Consider the following 16461-nt stretch of genomic DNA (forward strand, 5'->3'; position numbering starts at 1 on the left):
GTGTGTGCGCTTCGGGTGTATCCGCTCAGAAAAGAACGTGTCAGACCAGAAAGTGTTTAACCGGCAAGGCTTTAAAACTCATGCAAATAATAAACTTTTGTGATTGTGAATAACTGCAGTGTTCTGTGAGTATAACTCTACTGCTGTGTTAACATGTGATGTGAATGTATGTCACTTTGTACTTCACAGTATGTTGAGACAGAGGCACCAGGACTGCAACTGACAGAAAGCACTATAGCACGATACAACGATATTTCTTCAAAAGCCGATCGTGGAGACCATTTAATTTTTCACAATCAAAATGGCACACCCCTATAAGAATGTTCATTTCGGACACAGCAAGTGTCACAGCTGCTCAAATGTCCAAACCCCGCCTAATAACAAGCAAGGGAAAGTACTGCAATGGAAAACACTCGGAAACTGATTGTAAAATAATATTCCAAAACAAATATACTATAGGACTAAGGAGGATCTGTTATAATTTTCACAAAATTTATTTCAAATTTAATTCAAGCACTTTCAAAGACCAATATTTGTTTTCAAGTACTTTCCAGGCCTTGAATTCATGTGTCTGAAATCCAAGTACTTTCAAGGCGCGTGGGAACCCTGATTTTGTTCTTTGTACAAATGTATTGAAAGTTAGTTGCAAAAACTGACAACTGAATATGGAGACAAACAAGAGGAGAAAGAATGAAAGATAATCTCTGCGCATCTTGATGAATTACAGCACAGCCACAGAGGTACACAATAATGTAAGAATGTTTTCTTTCATCTCTGATAGACCACCATCTTCGGTAACACTTTATTTTACAGTACCGTAGTTACACGTTACTACATGTACTTCCTATAGTAATAACAGTAAATTATGCATAATTACAAGTAACTAACCCTAAACCAAACCCTAACCCTAACTGTAACTCTAACTCTATAGTAAGTACATGTAATTAATTAATAGTACTCAGTACTTATTTGAGTAATTACAATGTAACTACAGCACTGTAAAATAAAGTGTAACCCCATCTTCTCTTTAATTAAAAAAAAAAAATTAATTATACCTAGCCAAGCTTCATATAAAAGTTTCTTCTTACAGTAAATGCGAACATCACTAAGACTGAAAGAGTATGAGTGGAGGTAAACCTGCAAACACTCACACTGCCAAATCTCAAAGACACCATCTTGAGCACTGAGCCCATTGCGCTTTTTAAACATTGGACTTTTATTACCAAAATTAATAAGACGGATGATATGGTATACCCACATTGTAACAAATAAATAAAAGATCTTTGGGTTTTTAAACGAATGCTTAGTTCGTAGTTAATTATTATTTTTTAATGAAAAACACAGCAACAATAAAACAAAAACAAACTCACATATATTAAAGTGCCCCTATTATGGCATTTGAAAGGTTCCTATTTTTGTTTTGGAAGTCCCCAACAACAGGTTTAAAATCATGCAAGGTCAAAAAACACATTAATTGTCTTATAATATGCATTTATTTTTACTTTATTTGCTCAACAACTCCCAAATGATTCGCTCAATGATTCATTTTGCCGAACCCCTTGTTTGCGTGACGCTAATCTGCGGTGATTGGTCAGATGACTTCTGCTGGTTAACACGGAGTACAGTATATAGTGCTTGCATCACTTACATTATATTATAATAATAATGATGGTGATCCGCTCTGTTCTAAAAATAAAGACTCAGAGTGGAATTAGGTTGCTTTGTGTTGTTTATGTTAGCGAACCTAGCCCACAGCTCGGTGGTAAACACACAGTCATGGTATATGCGTAAGTGCAATGCAGAAACGTATTGATAAAGCACTGCAGTTGTACACCAACGTATTACTCTATTCTTTATCATAACTCCAAGTAATAACAGCAAAAAACATTGGACACATTTCGAGACAATTGCGAGCGAACACATACTGCTGTTAGCTGGTTAGCCGGAGACCTACAAGCTGCACGGAGCGAACACAACACACAACTAGGATAAATACATATTGTACATGCCACAGAGAATGAGGTGACTCTGGCTTGGAATTTGGACGCGGAGACGTCACTGACATGTTCAGATTGAACCACATAAGGGTTTCAGTCCAGTAACGTTAGTCTACTTAGGCCATTGAACTGAAACTCAGAACTGTGTGGATGTAAGACACTGGATTTTAGTCCTTGCTAATCGCATATTTGTATAGAAGAATTTAATGTATTTTTTTACTAGTCTTTTTGTTAGGGGGCAGTTTTGTATCTTGGCTCCTTAAAAACTTAACTAATTTAAATTATTTTCTCTGTGAGAATTATAACTACATTCTTTCCTACAAAACAGTCAGTCTGTCAAATGTGGCAACAATTATTAATCGTACTTACAGCTTAAGATTCGTTTTACAAATGACTCGTTTAATTGATTCAGAGTCTACTCTTACTTTTGAGAGACAATAACTTAATATACGGTGCACTTTCAGATTTAAAACTTTGCAGGATGTTTTCAATCATTTAGAGCTATGTTTCACACTACATAAAAGATAATTTTCAAAAATCCATAATAGGGGCACTTTAAACAAAGAAATGCAACATTTATTAACAAAAGTTCTCTTGCGCTTTTGCCTCTGACAACATCCCGTCAGTCATTGCACCTCACTCTCGGCATTTGACTCCTGTGGCTCAACTTACCTCAGTATCTCCAATTTACAGTTTATATTCTTCAGTCCAGTGCAGAGCAGCTTCAATCCTAAATCCTGCAGATTATTATTGTTCATGTTCAGCTCTTTCAGATTAGTATCTGCTCCAAGAACTGCAGCCAGAGCTGAACAGCTTTTGTCTGTTAAGTTACAGTCATTTAACCTACAAGAGAAATAAATCACATCACAGAATTAGATGGAACACATCAATACATTTTCTACATGCAAATATTAAATATATTTTCCATTATTATTTTTACATAAGTAGCATATATACAGTAAAGAGGCAGAGCTAAAATATGAATACTCCTCAAAAACTAGTATTTCCTGTACAAATTTCCTGGGTAAAATGAAGCATGTGAAAAATATGAAGAATGAAAAATAAAATATTTGTGTTAAGATTTCTAGCTTTTTATAGCTGAGCCTGGTTTCTCCAATGATTTTTTCTATATTTCTTTCACCTGATGGAGTTTGGGTTCTTGCCACTGTTGCCTTTGGCTCACTTCTTTGGGGACACTTAAAGGGGACCTATAATGCCCCTTTCACAAGATGTAATATAAGTCTCTGGTGTCCCCAGAATGTGTCTGTGAAGTTTCAGCTCAAAATACCCCACAGATCATTTATTATAGCTTGTCAAATTTGCCCCTATTTGGGTGTGAGCAAAAACGTGCCTTTTTTGTGTGTGTCCCTTTAGATGCAAATGAGCTGCTGCTTGCAGCCCGCTTTCCAAAAGAAGGCGTTGCTTCAACAGCTCACGCTTCGGTTGCTCAACAACAACAAAGCTTGAGAATTTATGTAAATACTATGTTCTGGAGTTTATGTAAATTTTAGGGTTAGGGATGTCTGAAAAAAATACCTGCATTCACATGTATATGTCTTGTTGCAATGAAATCTTTAATGATTTAAGCTAAGATTACTTAAATCTAATCTAAAATTACTACTAAATCTAAAATTACTTAAATTGTATTAGTTATTAATATTTTAAGATTAACATTTACTGGATTAAAACGATTGAGGTTTCTTTGATTACTGGTGAACCGATGGCCGACGCTGATATCTTAGAGAGCAGGGCCAATGGGTGAAATATCATTAATTTAATGATAGTATAAACACATCCATAACAATTGCTGAAATTAAATTTATATTTATTTTACTTAATATTTACTAAATTAGAAATACATATTTTAATTTAGACTAGATAAAAAAAAACAAATTTTTAGAAAACCATCTTAAAATGTGTACATCAAATATGATACAACAGACTTTTGATAAATGTTTATTTGTAAATCTCTCAATCATCTACTTATTGCAGTACAAACACAATTAAAACTAAAGCACTTCTCATAAAACTAAGCATTTAAAATATCAAATTATTGGGAGATACAGAGTACCAACTGATAATATAATTGTACTTTATTTAGCCTGTTATATAAAAATCTCTTGTTTTATATCATAACCTTTCAGAATTATTTTTAAAATATAAAAGAACATTTAAAACATTTTTAAATGTTCTTTTATATTTTGTCTAAATATTTGATAAACTGTCTCCATTAAAAAAATAGATTTTTTCAGACTATTATTTCATATGTCAGGCTTTACTGGGTAAAGTCCCCGATACACTTCAAATGAAATCGAAGTACAAACTGATGTGAATCATTTCGAACAAAATCAGGCCGAACGAATATACTGTATAAAGTGTTATAATATAAATCTTCTGGAGGTTTTGATGACTGCCGATAATCTAATGAGACACTCGTCTGATTTCTTGAATTTCTGAAGCTCAAACTCCTCCAGCTCTTCCTCTGATGTCAACAACACAAAGACCAAAGCAGACCACTGGGCAGGTGAAAGGTCACCAGATGAGAGACTTCCTTTGCTAAGGTGGGTCTGAATCTCCTTCACCAGAGTTTGGTCGTTCAGTTCATTCAGACAGTAGAACAGATTGATGGATCTCTCTGCAGACAGATTACCTTCTAATTTCTGCTTGATGTACTGAACTATTTCCTTGTTGCTCTGGTCATTGCCGTCTTGCTGTGTCAACAGACCCCGTAAGAGTCGTCGATTGGACTGGAGTGACAGACCGAGGAGGAAGCGAAGGAAAAGGTCCAGGTGTCCATTGTCACTCTTGAGCGCCTCGTCCACTGCAGTCTTCAGAAAATCAATCATGGTTTCATTTTTGCTTTTCTGTTCTGCAGACTCATGAACAAACATACTTTTCTTGTTGATGTCTAGAAACAGATGTGCATAAAGGGCTGCAATAAACTCTTGAATGCTCAAGTGAACAAAGCAGTACATGGTACCAAGAATGATCCCTGTTTCCTCCTTAAAGATCTGGGTACACATGCCTGAGTACACTGATGCCTTATAGACGTCAATACCACAGGCTTCCAGGTCTGTGTCATAGAAGATCACGTTGTTTCTTTCCAGCTGATGAAATGCCAGTTTCCCCAGTGAAAGGATGGTGTCTTTATCCCAGGAAACATCTGCTGCGTATTCTCCATCATACTTTCGGCGGCTCTGCTGGATCTGAAAGCGGAGAAAGTGTGTGTACATTTGTGTCAGAGTCTTGGGAGTGTCTTCAGTATTTGATTCCTGTAGTGTTTTAGAGATCTCATCAGCCTGATTGTTTTTCACATCATTATTTCTTTTCTTCTCCAGAATGTTCTGGAGAACAGTGGCTGAAATCCAGCAGAAGACTGGGATGTGGCACATGATAAAGAGACTCTTTGATTTTTTAACATGATCAATGATTGTGATGGCCTGATTCTGATCCGTGAATCTTTTTTTGAAGTACTCTTGCTTTTGTGCATCACTGAATCCTCGTATCTCTGTCAGCCGGTCGATACAGTCAGGAGGAATCTTACTGGCAGCTGCTGGTCTGGTGGTGATCCAGATGAGAGCAGAAGGAAGCAGATTTCCCTTCATGAGGTTCGTTAGGAGAACGTCCAGAGAGGCTGGTGACGATACATCACACCACGTCTCATTACAATCAAACTTCAGAGGAAGGCGACATTCGTCCAATCCATCAAGGATGAACAGGACTTTGAATTGATTCCTTCTTGTAAGGTTCAGTCCTTTTGTCTCTGGGAAAAAATGAGTTATAAGTTCCATCAAACTTAGTTTTTCTTTCTCCTTTAAGTTCATCTCTCTGAATGGAAGAGGAAATATGAAACTGATATCTTGATTTTCTTTTCCTTCAGCCCAGTCCAGAACAAACTTTTGCACAGAGACTGATTTTCCGATGCCAGCGACTCCTTTTGTCAGTACAGTTCGGATCTCCTCGTCTTGTTCAGGAGCTTCAAACAAATTTGTGCATTTAACCTGAATCTCTTGAGATTCATGACGCCTGGAAGCAACTTCAATCTGTCTGACCTCATGTTCAGTATTGACCTGTTCACTGCCACCCTGAGTGATATAGAGATCTGTGTAGATGTTATTCAGAAGTATGGAGTCACCATGCTTCGCAATTCCTTCAAACACACATTGATACTTCTTCTTTAGGCCACATTTTAGCTGATCAATTAAGACCAGCTGAACTAAACACAGGGGAAAAAAATAGATAGTTTTAGTCTTAATTTACAGTTTTATAGATAGTCTACATTAATAAGTGACAATCTGACAGATGGTCATGAGTCTCTAACCTTCTAGATCATCAGCAGCTTCATCTTGCTTCATCTCTCTCAGGTAATGTAGTGTGAGATCAAGAGCTGCTGCTTTGATACTGCATCTATTCTCATTAAAGTCCTTCACAAAGTTTTCTCTGTTCTCATGTTGTAATATTTTCTTAAACTTTTCCAGCTCTTTCTTCAGAAATTTGATTATTTTGCTCTCAATATCCTTCAAACAAAAGTAAGAAAAAAGACAGAATAACACAATTTAAACCAAATTGTACATCTACATTTGGTGAACACTATTTATTCAATAATTATAATACCGCAAAAATGAAAAATCCAGTTAAAACACTAACATGCTAACCAGCTGTTATTTTTCACAAATAGAAAAAAAGTGTGCTTAAAAAGAAAATTAAGTGATCAAGCGTAATTAAATTAAATTCATTTGTTCAATAACAAATAATATTTGTTTGGTATAAATATTAAACATTTATGAAAATGTGTTTTTCTACCTGGAAGATCCACAGGAGATTGTCTTTGAAATTCTTGTGGTTCCTGTGAGTCTGAACGTCTGAGTCTAATGTCTCATATCGAAGCCTGTAATCAAATAAATAAAATAAAATAAAATACTGATTTTCTAGGCAAAATATTACAGAAAGCTAGAAAAAAAAAAACCATTAGCCATGAAAACTTGACAACTTGAAAACATGATAAATATTTGATCTAAAGTTTCATGATTGGTATATACTGATACAACTTTTTTAACAGTGAACGTGTGACCAAAAATTAGAAACATGAAATACCTTTTATTAGATGATGGTTTTTCCCCACTGAAGGCTGGTGGTACTTCTTCTTTTGACCGATCACTCTTCAGAGACACAGAGCTGGACACATGTGATCCTGATCTTACACTAATGACACAAAGTAATTGAAAAAACACTGTGTAATTGTGTTACTGGAATGAGATCCATAAGGTTCCCAGGAATTGAGTTTATTGTGTCTTATGAAGACTTCAGATGACCAACACCTGTGAAGAGACGGCGCCAACCCTTGCGAGGACTTCAGATGAAGCAAACTCTGGATCAACATGCACATTATAGAAGTTTCTATATATCCTAATTATTACTAACATGTATTCATTACTTCCATGAGCTCATTGTTTCTACCTTAAATTAATTTGCTAGCAGTGTCTGTAAATTAAATAGCCTACATTATTACATTGTTAGCTAACTGCGTGATTATATATGTACATTTCTGAAATTACATAATTTGGACACAGTCGACTCTGATAACAGATCACTCTAAATTGTAATGCTGACATGCACTCCCTGTGAAGCTGCTTTGAAACGATATGTATTGTGAAAAGCGCTATACAAATAAATGTGAACTGAATTGAATTGAATTATTGTTTTATTTAGTCAAGTTCAATCACATACACCACTGTGGACAAATAATGCAACACTATAATGTAAACACACAAAATACCTTTTATTAGATGATGGTTTTTCCTCACTGAAGTTTGGTGGTACTTCTCCTTTTGACTGATCACTCTTCAGAGACACAGAGCTGGACACATGTGATCCTGATCTTACACTAATGACACAAAGAACAGAGAAAAACACTTTAGTAAAGGAGGTTCAACTGTGTCTGAAACACATCCGTGTCTTTATCTAATCCTCCACAGAAATGCACACACTCACACAATTTATAGTTTTATAGTTAACAATCATTTATTTTACCGGCTCACAATGGATTAACAATTTCTTTAATGTACATGAGTGAGATTAAATATGTTGACGATTTAAAAAATACTTGACTCTGATTTAAGAGAACATGTCAAGTTTTTGTTTATTGACAGAAATGGAGAGCAGAAATGTGTGTGTGACACGGTTTTGTTAGCATACTTCAATTAAATTAAGTGTATAGTTGTTTCCTAATGTCTGTCAATAATTTTATGATCTAAAAACCAAAGTCATGTATTTGGATTAATTCAGTGTGGTCGCGTCTAGAAGGAAATTAACAAATTATTAACTGTGATATTGTCTATAGAGTCCTGTGGCAAACGGGTTTTATAAACAATGTCAGAGTTAATTTAAGAAGTTCAAAATTGAAGAAATATAAAACAATGCTTAAAGTTTTGTTATTCACAGGAAAAAACAAACTCCAGTAGAGTTTAAAATGATTGTGTGAAACAGACGCAGTCTTACCTGTGTTTCTCTGAGAGACTCATCTTAGAGAGAGAGTCCTTTCCTCGCTCCTCTAATCAGCACTGGTTTGAGAAAACAATCAATCGTTCAGCAGGACCTGGAAATGACAAGATTTTACAGAGATGAAGAACATGGCAGTTACTGAAGAAAATAATGAAGAATGATGAGTTAGAAACAACAGCAAAAACAATGAATAAAATAAAGTGAGTTACAAATATATTGTCATGTAAAATAACTGAATGGTCTTAATAATTTCAGATTGTTTAATGAGTTTAACTGACTCATGACTCTAAATATGAATTCACTGGGAAACAGAAATTTACTCAATTTGTTATATTCTCTATTGCAGTTTAATATAATTTTACAGTCATATTTACCCAATCTTTATTAATTGTTTAATCGTTTGTCATTTAATCATTACTCCAAGTTCACAATGATGGTTGAATTCATAATTATTTTTGAATCATTTGTACAAAGTAGAGTAAAAGTAACCTGAATTATAATGGTCATACTGTATAACTACTAATCATAATTGATATATATGAACTGAAATATTCGATTTAATAAAGTTAGGCTTCATCTACATGTTTACTGTAAATGTCTGGTTCAAAAATACTTTCGATTTCGCATCACAAAATCAACAGCCTAAACCGTTAGACTAAACCTTCAGAAACATATTCGTTTTCAATAACCGTTTCTTAATAAGTTGATTATTGAGGGTTATTGAAAAATACACCCCCACCCCCTCACTTACTTTCTTGAAGTCTTGTCCACTACGAAGAGAATTTCTAAGTATTTTATATAAACGTCCTCTTTTTCCTCCTTCTCTTGTTGTCTGTCAGCGCGCGTCGTTCTCAAAATCTCTTGCTGATCGATGAATTGTGGATTAAATATTCATAAATGACCGCGAGTGTTAGATTTGGTTATCATTGTGATTGTTTTCTGGAACATCGCACGGATCAAATCCAGAAAGCAACAGGTTTATTTGGTATCTCTGTTGATGTTGTTCACAGTGATGTGACTTTACTTTCGTTTTCTTCTTCTTCTTCTGGTGTTAATGGCGGTTGACAGACCAACTTAAATGGTGCATTCCCGCCACCTACTGGATAGGAGTGTGGAGCGCATAATGGTTGGGAAGTTCGAAAACAATAATTAAAAAAAAAAAATACAACTGTATCCTAAATCCTATTGATCAGTCTTGTTTGTTTTAAGAAAGTAATTAATTCATGAAATATCCTTGATTGTTTTGGGCCATTTCCTAACAGAACCTGAAAAGACAAATGATTTATTCCGAAAGATCTTAAAGCTTGAATTAGTTTAAATCACACTCTATAAGTACGTGTTCTACTGATTCTGCTTGACCACATTTATCACAGTTTCCATTTTCATGCTTCCCCATTCTATGCAGACACTGATTTAATGAACAATGTCCAATACGCATTCTTGACATTAAAACATCTTCTTTCCTGTTGCCAGACTTTCTTCTTTCTAGACCTACTTTCTCTTGAATATGATGAAAGTGTCTACCTTTTGTTCCACTATCCCACTCCTTCTGCCATTTCTTTCTTGTTTCATTTGCAATTAACCCTTTTACTTCCGCTTTACTCAATGACACTTTAATGTCAATTTGTGCATGTTTTAAAGCCTGTTTAGCCAGATCGTCTACCTCCTCATTTCCTTCCACACCCATATGTGATGGTATCCATAGGAAATTTACCATAATTCCAGACTGTCTTATTCTAAATAGACTCTGCATCACTTCAAATATCATATCTTGTCTCGCTGTTGATATTCCACTTAACAAGCTATTTAAAACTGAAAGGGAGTCTGTACAAATTACTGTTCTTGTCGGCTGTACTTCTTCTATCCACTGAAGTGCTTGAAATATTGCTGTTATCTCTGTAGTAAAAACAGATATATGATCTGAAATTCTTTTTGATATGTTGACTTTGAATTGGGGTATATAGACTGGAGCTGCTGCTGTTATTCCAGATTCAGGATCTTTAGAGCCATCCGTGTATATCTGTAATATGCTATAATATGTTTGTTCAATGTATTGCTGCACTGCTATATTTGTTAACATATTTCTTTGTTATGTTTTTCTTCATATAACTGAATGTCAACTACAGGCATAGGGAAAAGCCAAGGAGGAATTGCTGAAGTTGCCACAGAAGGGGCAATATTGATGTCACTAATTCCCATACTCCGTGCCTCCTCATTAGCAGTCCATCCAAAGCTCGATAGTTTTTTATACTCATATTCCCAGCAATCCTTCAGAACTTTCTTAACTGGATGACTATCCAAGTGTCCCTTTATATTAATCCACTATCTCATCTTTAATTTTTCGGATATCTTGAGGCATTTCACCCATCTCTACTTGTACTGCTGTTATTGGAGATGATCTTATTGCTCCACAACATATTCGCAGTGCTTGTGATTGAATTGCCTCAATCTTTAAAAGTTGTGTTTTAGATGCAGAACTATACACCATACTGCCATAATCAATAGCTGCTCTTCTCAGTGCACAGTATATACTTTTTTTTAAGAGACTGACGACATGCCCCCCATTCAACTCCTGCCAAACACTTCATTACATTTATCGCTTTTTTACCTTTGTATACCATTTTCTGAATATTTTTGAGTCCATCCACATTCTCAGAAATCTAATTACTGACACCTGCTCCAATTGTTGTCCATACATTTTAATATTCATTATTGGATTGATTTTTCTTTTTGTAAAACAGATCACCTGAGTTTTTACTACAGAGAAACAGAAACCCCATTCATTAACCCAATGTTCTACTTTTTTAACAGCGTTCTGCACACACTTCTCCACATGCCCCACATTGCGCCGTCATCTGCATACAAGGACCTTCCTATCCCCGTGTCTATCTGAGTAAAAATGTCATTAATCATTAGATTAATCAGAATAGGACTGCTAACACTTCCTTGAGGTGCTCCATTCTCTATTTGACATATCTGAGAAAATGCAAAACTAACTTGTATAGTTCTTTTAAACAAGAAATTCTTGATCCAATTATACATTCTTCCTTTTATTTCCATTCCTTCTAATTTTATTAAAAGTCCCTCTTTCCACATCATGTTGTATGCTTTTTCAACATCGAAAAATACTCCTACTAACACTTCCTTGTTTACTTGTGCCTTTCTTATTTCAGCTTCCAAACAGAGCACAGAGTCCATTGTGCTTCGCCCTTTCTGGAAACTACTTTGATATGGGGAGAAAAGGTTTTTCTTCTCAATGATATGCACCAATCTGCTCATTACCATACGTTCCATCAGTTTGCAAAGGTTTGATGTTAATGCTATGAGCCTGTAGTTATTTGGTTGTGTACGATCCTTGCCTGGCTTTGCGATTGGCACTATAACACCATGCTTCCAGTCAGCTGGTAACTTCCCTGACTCCCACACCTTGTTAAAGAGGCTTAAAATTATACTTAATGATGTCTCTGATAGATGTTTTACCATCTCATAACTAATATCATCTCTTCCTGGTGAAGTTTGTTTAACCCCTGCAAGCACTTTCTTCAGCTCATACAGAGTAAACTCTGAATCTAAAGTACATCCAGATGGTCCTTTTTCTTCCAATAGTTGAGGATTCTTACTCAGGATCTGTTCCCTATACATAGTAAATGTTTGCAAAATTCCCCCCAATAATTTCTCTCAGATGTCCGTATTACTCTCCTCACTATGGCCTGTGCTTTTTTATAATAATAAAATCATTATGATTAAATGATCTTCTTACTCTCTTAAGCGCTTTATTCCTTTTACTAATTGTCTCACTACACTCCTCATTCCACCATGGGACGGCTTTCTTCCTGTTACCAGCCTTCTTCTTACCTATTACTTCTTTAGCAGTACTCTGAAGAACTTCACATATCTTATGATTAAAATCCTCTACATCTTCCATAGACTTAGTAAATTCAGACATTATGTTATGACATAACTCCTTAAATTTGTCCCAGTTGGCTGATTTAAATTTCCACCTTGGCATTCTTTCCACCACAATTTGTACTATATCTAAACCGATTGTACTGCTGATAGGGAAATGATCGCTACCAACTGTACTTTGATTTAATACTTTCCAATCACATTTTCCAGCTAAACTTTCAGAGACTAGAGTTAAGTCTAACACCGAATATTTTCCTTGTGACAAATCAACTTTTGTATATCTTCCATCATTGATACACACTAATCTCACTAATGTCTCCATCAATCCACTGTAATCTGTGTTTGTACTCCCCCATAATGTGCTGTGTGCATTAAAATCACCACACCATACCACTTTATGACTTCCATTTCCTCCAATATTTTCTAGTTTATCTTTGCTTAACCTGTCACATGGATTATAAAAGTTAATTATTTTAATACTCTGTACACCTTCCCATATTTCCACCACTACAACCTCTTGCTCCCCATTTACCTCAACTGTTCTATACCCAATATCTTGTTTAATAAATGTTGCTACCCCACCACCATTTCCTTTATTTCTATCTCTTCTGACTGCAATGTATCCATGAATAAAGAAATTTAATTGAGGTTTAAGTCACATTTCTTGAACACATATAATGTCAGGACTATTTTCTTGATTTGTTATAAATTTTTTGGAATTTTTATCCATTGGCAATTAAACTTCTTGCATTCCATTGCAATATTTCCTTCGTTTTCCTCTTCTTCGTGTGTTTTTCAGGAGGGTTTTGAACCAGCTGAATGACACTGTACTGGAGCGAGGATATTCTACCACATGTGTCTAAATCCTGTTTAAGACCATTTTAAGTGACATTTCAACAGTGCATTTGTTATATTCCCTGTTTCTGGACTTTAATCTAAGATCCTGAGGTTTGTATTTGTTATGTACATTCAATCCTTTTGTTTTGTATTAGGACCAGACTGCTTATAGACACCAGACAGACAATGATTTATGCAACAGATTCTCTTTACTCATCTCACTTGCACAAAAATAAATGCAGCTAGCAATTAAAATTGAAATTTGTATTAATCAAGGTCCCAGACTTGTGTAGTTTACACTTTACTGAGGACAGAAGGTAGTCTGTATTAGAGACCCTGGGAAAGTATTGCTATTTAAGAAATAATTTACTTGAGTACAAGAAGTACTGAAAAATAATTTGACTCAAGTAAGAATAAATAAGTAGTTTGCTGGAAAAACTATTCAAGTTACTACGTTACAAAGTACTTTAGTATTATTATTTTTCTATTTTCACCCAAAATGAGGTGATCTTAGCAAGATGGAGAGCTAATTTCTGTTTTTCATTTCTGTTTCATTCATACTGGAAGCTGGAGGCTCACAATGCTTAGAGAAACGCAGCCCAGCATGATTTCTTCTCCAACAATCCTAAAGATCGCTCATATGATTTTATGTTTAACATCTACAACTTCACCTTTATTTAAGAAGGAGAATCTCTCTGCATCTGCTCATGTAGCTTCAATAATACAACAGACAAGTGAACTTTTCAAACAAAAACAATTGATCTTAACTTTATATGTATGATTTTATTTGCATGTGAATGTAAATGTGGTGAAATTATAATTGCTAAACAAAGTGCATTGGACGATCTAGACCAGAGCAAGTGAAAGACACACAAATGCTGTTAACTGGTAAAATGTTTAGTTGGTCTGACTAGAAGAGACTCCATCCACAGAACAAAGACAATATACTGTATATCTGTGCATTAACAACAGACACATAGATAACTTAATATAAAATAAAACAGAATAACAAAAATAAGCAAATATATTCTGTGCATAAAATGTGAGAGAGATAATGTAAATGTTTGAAGTAATGTAGACTTTATATCTTTTGACACATTTATGTGCTATACTTGACAATCACGTTTATGATTAGAAACATTTTAATCATTTTGGATGAGTTTAATCCAAACATTATTATATTTGTAGGCCTGATACTGAAGAGCCTGAAGATTTCTGCTGACAGACTCATCTGAGCTTCTTCCTCCTGTTCACCTTTAAATAAAACAAAACCATAATTTGTCTGAATATTAAAGCAACATTAATCATTCAATATCACATGTTTCTAATACACATGCTGCTTTATTTCATTGTAAAGTCTGAGTCTCTTCCATCTGTATGAAACACATTTACACATTAATCACACATTTATTTCTCCTCATAGACACAGTAGTGAGACTCTTCTGTGGATCACCTGATGATTACTGCTCCTCTCATGATGATTTCAGAGATTTAAACAATGATTTAAACAATCCACCAAAGAGGTTTGGCCATTGATCTTCATCTACTCTGTAAGGTGAAACAGAAGAGAAAACAATCAGTGTTCAAAGTGCAAATTAGTTACTATATTTCAATCACTGCTTTCTGAGTAAAAAGAAGATACATTAAATTCCTGTAATCAGATTAATTACTGACTTTACATGATCCTGCAGAGATATTTGTGTTTTATATATTAAACATTTAAGTCATGAATCATGTTGATCTGTTTGTGTGTTTGTGTTGGTGTGACTCCTATTGAGTGACTGTAAAGAAGAAACTAATGAGTGTACGGCGTATGAATAAACCACAGGGAGCAAATACAAATGATATTCTGAATTAAAACACAATCCTTTAGTTAAAGCCGTTTGTCCTCTAGTTTAAACATGTTTGTAGGGCTCTTAGTAAATAACTGAAAGTAAAGTGAGTGTAAAGTAGTGTGACGTGTTGCTTGTCAAAGTAAAAACACACTAGAGACAGAGACATTTCTCATGTGAGGCTGGACGGCTGTGAGCTGAAGCTGAACGCACTGATTTTAGCAGGAGTGCAGCGTTTTCCTACAATCTGACCAAGTCTATTTTCAAACTGAAATGATTCACTACTGACACAGTTAATAAAGCAGGTGTTGTTGAATAAAGCTGTGACAGTGTGCTTTTGTTCTCTTTCCTCCTTTGTGTTGAACATTTTAATAACTTCACATTTTGTTCTCACACAAACACTTTGTTGCAATAAAGCTTAATGATAATTTCATTTCACAAAAAATGAAAGGTTTGTTCACATATCAGAGGTAAATGAAGATCTCTTTAATATCACAGTGATGTTTCCTCACCTCAGGACACAGTTTGAGTCTCGTAACACGTCTCTGAGCCGCTGCTTTGAGTCTCCTATAGTATTCAGTCTCAGATCAAGATCTTTTAAAAACTGCAGTGCTTTTGAGTTAGTCAAAGACTGAGTTAAAGAAGAAACATCTGTAATGCCACAGTCCTGTAGACTAGAAAGACACAAACAGAGGAAGAGAGATTATCTTACAAACAAATCATTAATGTGAAGAATTTTGCACAAATATAATGTGAACTCAGACTCATTGTGAGATATTGAGTATAAAGTGTTTTAGTTTAAACTGTTAAAGTGATTTTAATCATTTTGATTCTTGTATGTGAAGAATGTTACTGACCTCAATCTCTCCAGTTTACAGTGTGAATCCTTCAGTACGTCACATAAGAGCTTCACTCCTGTGTTTCCTATTATATTCCCGCTCAGGTCCAGCTCTCTCAGGTGTGACGGGTTTGATTTCAGAGCTGAAGTCAGGATGACACACTGTTTCTCTGTAATACTGCATTCATACAGACTGAAGACAGAAAGAGAAAATGACTCAAATCCATGTTCAGTTCATGCGTGAGTTAAATGAATCATGAATAAATGTCATACAGTCACTAATAAACCAGCAAAAACATGGAAACTTAATGATAGAAACGAACAAACCAAGACAGGAGCATTTGAGGATACTAGTTACAATCCAAGTCTAGATCCGTCCTCACTCCCAAAAATAAGTGAATTTATCACTCTAGATTAATATAAAATTGTGTTTTATCTCTCCTACATGTTACATGGTATTCTGGGTGGTTGCTAGAGTGTTGCTATGTGGTTGTTGGGGTATTCTGGGGGTTTGCTATGAGATAGATAGATAGATAGATAGATAGATAGA

The 16461-nt window shown here is 35.1% G+C and overlaps 2 protein-coding genes across 2 annotated transcripts in view; both read right to left on the reverse strand.

The window, feature by feature from the left end:
• LOC127522225 (uncharacterized) overlaps window positions 1-16461 on the reverse strand; it is an 884749-nt gene that overhangs the window by 636312 nt on the left and 231976 nt on the right. The gene's annotated exons all lie outside the window — the stretch shown is intronic.
• Window positions 3959-7874, reverse strand: LOC127522310 (protein NLRC3-like). Its single transcript, XM_051912130.1, has 5 exons — window positions 7774-7874; window positions 7092-7199; window positions 6801-6885; window positions 6319-6514; window positions 3959-6213 (listed from the first exon to the last, which is right to left on the reverse strand). The coding sequence occupies exons 4-5, from the start codon at window positions 6350-6352 to the stop codon at window positions 4376-4378; spliced, it is 1872 nt and encodes a 623-aa protein (XP_051768090.1). The 5' UTR covers window positions 6353-6514; window positions 6801-6885; window positions 7092-7199; window positions 7774-7874; the 3' UTR covers window positions 3959-4375.

The sequence above is a fragment of the Ctenopharyngodon idella genome, chromosome 2, assembly GCF_019924925.1.
Source record: "Ctenopharyngodon idella isolate HZGC_01 chromosome 2, HZGC01, whole genome shotgun sequence".
NCBI lineage: Eukaryota > Metazoa > Chordata > Actinopteri > Cypriniformes > Xenocyprididae > Ctenopharyngodon > Ctenopharyngodon idella.